The sequence below is a fragment of the Ictalurus punctatus genome, chromosome 15 (genome assembly GCF_001660625.3).
Source record: "Ictalurus punctatus breed USDA103 chromosome 15, Coco_2.0, whole genome shotgun sequence".
NCBI classification, from domain to species: domain Eukaryota; kingdom Metazoa; phylum Chordata; class Actinopteri; order Siluriformes; family Ictaluridae; genus Ictalurus; species Ictalurus punctatus.
In genome coordinates, this window is record NC_030430.2 from 7,038,507 (window position 1) to 7,042,500 (window position 3,994).

The following is a 3,994-nucleotide window of genomic DNA, read 5'->3' on the forward strand; positions in this document are numbered from 1 at the left end:
TCAAGAAGTAAAACAATACTAATTTCTCCCTCATTTAAATTAACATATAATACATCCTGTGTATAAAATAAATATGTTGTATGTATATATATATATATATATATATATATATATATATATATATATATATATATATATATATATATATATATATTAGAATTTGAAGTCATAGAATAAATAATAATAGTGATTGTATGTGTGCAACATTTTGAACAATAATGTAAAGAGCTTTAAGTTAAATACCCAGTGTTACCAATATGAGATTATATATAATATATATGTTATATTATATATTATATATTATATTACCTCTGTCAGACAAAGTACATGGGGTTTTGTTTTTAATGGAAATGAGTACCTTTATATAATATATATATATGAGATTATAATATATATATATATATATATATATATATATATATATATATATATATATATATATATATATATATATATATATATATATATATATATATATATGAAATGCATTAATACATCTACATTCAACATTTGTCATGAGAGTTTGTACTGATCTAAATCAACGCATACGGCGGTTCAGGGACTCAATATATTCTATTTCTTTCATTTCATACATAACATACAGCCGTCAGTAACCTTGACATGATTTCGACTTATTACTACGAGACAGACATTGGCATTTGAGATCACGTTCATGTCATTCGAATATAAATGGCCGTCAGACCAGCGAGCAGTAGTGGAGCTGCAGTGGGTTTTGTAAATCCTGCTGAACTTCCTGTGCTCGTGCCGCTACCTGGATTTACTGTGTTACTTAAAGTCGCTATAAGGGTCGTTGAAAGTCCTGAGGTTATACCGGTACCTCGATCTGTAGGAAATATACAACGGATTTTAAGATTTCGATGAACATTAAAGCAAAAATGTTAACATTACTAGAGTTATGCTAAACATGGAAGCATTCATGCACCAAGCCATGTTTATGTATTACATTAATATAACAATCATGAGCTCATTCAAATATGTTAACGTTTCTATAGTAACAACTTAGACAGGAGAATCCTGACACTGGAGACTCATTCCATAAACGATAAATAAACATCTCCTTACAGAAAATGTCACCATATTTTTAAATCCGTTTATGTACAATTCTCTGTGCGTGTTGTTACTATCCATCCATCGGATGGATGGTGTTGTTACTACAGAAACGGAATTGGGTTTGAACGAGCCTGTTGTTTTCAACATCAGTGTCACGAACAGAACGTCAGTGTATGTGGTGTAAAAGAAGATTTACAGATTGTGACCTTACCACAGGCATTGTTCAGGCATCCTATTGTCCCACTTGGACATGCGGCGCATGCCGGTCCTTGCTGATATGGTGACCGTCCCATTATATTACCTCTGTCAGACAAAGTACATGGGGTTTTGTTTTTAATGGAAATGAGTACCTTTAGTGTGTTAATACATTGCAAAATAATATTGTAGTGAATAAAAGTATTCTTCTTCTATAGCACGCTTAATGTTTATACAGAATGGTAAAAAAATGAAAGGTATTTCATTTATGCTGTTGTGCATGAGGGGGGCATTTATTTTGCTAACGTTTTGCTTCAACTTCTCTTGTCCTCTTAGAGAGAAGCATCAGTGAAAATCAATGTATAGTTCTTCTGACTGATCACCCTTATCCTATGATGAAACATTTCTATCAAGATGGGCGTGCGCTCTTCAGGGATGACTCCGCCCCCACACACAGAGCAGTTTCAGAGACGTGTTGAATTGCTGCCAGGATGTTCTGGAGGCTCATGGTGGCCCAACACCTTACTAACTCACTTTATGTTGTTTTTTTTCTTTCATTTGTCGCTCATTTGATAATCCGATAAGTTATGACAATCCAACTGGGAACATTCATGCAAGAGAATTAAGCCCAGACTTACGGTGGGTAATAGTTGCAGACCAGGATTGTGGCATTTTGAACTTTAAAGTTAGGAACATCAGCGCAAAACTGTGCAGCACAGCCGACGAAGGTGGTATTCGCCCACACCATCTGAAACAACCACACACAGCTTTTTCTTTCATTTCTAATAGTTCCGCATCAAAGAACAGCAGAAGTGTGTATTTAAGGTGAATACAGTCATTTTGTTTGTTAAACAAATTTTAAAATGTAAAAAAATTATGTCTGAATTTAGTAATACTCTAAAACAATAGAAATGTGCTTTCTTTTTGGGGGGGGGGGGGGGTGACAAATATTGAAATTGTAATTCCTTATTCATCTTCATCTTCTTCTTCTTCTTCCTCTTCTTCTTCTTATTATTATTATTATGATTTTTTTATATGATTTAAATGTGAAGGTGAGATGCCAGGGTGTGACGACTTGCTGCTGAGATTTTAATTTTTTTTTTATATTTATAAAATAACAAAAAAAAGGTTCACTAGGGATATCTGATCTACAAAATCGACTAAAAACTTTCAAATCTATCTAAAACGGACTATTTCTTATATATTTCATATGTGATCACGTGAAAATGAATGAATGTTTTTTTTTTAATCACGTGATAAATGAATCATGAGAAAAGCTATAAATGAATTATCTGAAAAATATGACGTGAAAATAAAAACACATACACTGCATGTGAGACATTAATATGTGAAAATAAATCAATTGTTTGTGTGTGTGTGTGTGGGGGGGGTCACGTGAATTACACGTGAAAGCAAATGAACCATGTTAAAAACGATCATGATGGAAGTAAATCTGTCATGATGGTATTACCTTCTTTTCTCTTTCTCACTCACCTGAGTGTAGTGTCCACACATTTTCCCTTGAGCACAGCCTCTGTTGTTAAAGTAGTAATCACTATTCTCATTATACCTGGTGACAGAGAACAAAGACAGTCATGGACTGGAGCAACGTTGGTTTTTATTTTAGCTCGACTGTGTCGTGTCATGATTAAAGCTTCATCCGTACCATAAATTCAACGGTTGGCTGATGATCAGGGGTCCAAGCGTCATGAAGAGGTTTTCCCCGAGTATGCCAAAGATTCTAGGGTTGTGGTCCCATCTGCAATGAGCGGCGTAATTCGCAGCCACCTGACTTAGCGCATTATCCCAAAGCTACACAAACACAACACAAGGTTCAAGCAGGTGTCTTTATTAAAACTGCTAAAGAAGCCAGCGAGGTGTCTGAGCTCTCCTAAAACTCTACAAACATAAGCGTTGTTTGAAATTGTGTGAATGTGTTGTGGGGGTGGGGGGGATGAGGAACAAGTGAAGGAGACTGAATCCTTTCTGATTTCAGTGTTTGGAGCAAGAATGTTATAATTTAAACAGATAACAATCACATTAGCTTTGTTTGTGGGTGGAAATGTACACAGTATTTATTTATTTGTTTATTTGTCTGTCTTTATTTTTTTGTTTCTTTTTTGTTTGTTTGTCTGTCTTTATTTATTTATTTTTTGTTTGTTTGTCTGTCTTTACTTATTGGTTTGTTTATTTGTTCATTTGTCTCTCTTTATTTATTTGTTTGTTTATTTGTCTACCTTTTTGTTTGTTCATTTGTCTTTATTTGTTGTTCATTCATTTGTCTGTCTTTATTTATTTGATTGTTTTTGTTCATTTGTCTGTCTTTATTTATTTGTTTTTGTTCATTTGTCTGTCGTTATTTATTTGGGGTATTTTTGTTCATTTGTCTGTCTTAATGTATTTGTTTCTTTTTGTTTGTTTGTTTGTCTGTTTTTATTTATTTTATGCTAAGAAAATGACAAACTAAAAAGGGAATAAAATATTTATTTAATGAAACTCAACTGTAGTAAAGTTGAAAAACATTACTAGGTTGTTATCGAGATGTACCTGTATGTGTATACTTATAAAAATTTTCGCTAGAAGCATGTGTTAGGTTTCAAGCTGTAAAATATGGAATTCACATGTCCTTCACGTCTCAGACTCTTGGCACGTTTCTGCTCAAACTATTGCTGAATAAGCAGAACTGAATCTTTCCGCTAAGCTTCTGCACTGAATCTCACCCCAAAAA

General features: G+C 33.4%; 1 protein-coding gene across 2 annotated transcripts in view; it reads right to left on the bottom strand.

Moving 5' to 3' along the window:
* Nucleotides 1–462: 462 nt before the first annotated feature.
* Nucleotides 463–3,994, bottom strand: part of LOC108275980 (peptidase inhibitor 16) — a 7,436-nt gene continuing 3,904 nt past the window's right edge. For both annotated transcript variants that reach the window (XM_017487203.3, XM_017487204.3), the window contains 5 exons: nucleotides 2,933–3,078; nucleotides 2,761–2,836; nucleotides 1,905–2,014; nucleotides 1,283–1,374; nucleotides 463–844 (listed from right to left, as the gene is read on the bottom strand). In XM_017487203.3, the coding sequence (XP_017342692.1) occupies nucleotides 672–844; nucleotides 1,283–1,374; nucleotides 1,905–2,014; nucleotides 2,761–2,836; nucleotides 2,933–3,078 (597 nt within the window). In that variant the 3' untranslated portion in view covers nucleotides 463–671. The remainder of the gene's footprint in view (nucleotides 845–1,282; nucleotides 1,375–1,904; nucleotides 2,015–2,760; nucleotides 2,837–2,932; nucleotides 3,079–3,994) is intronic.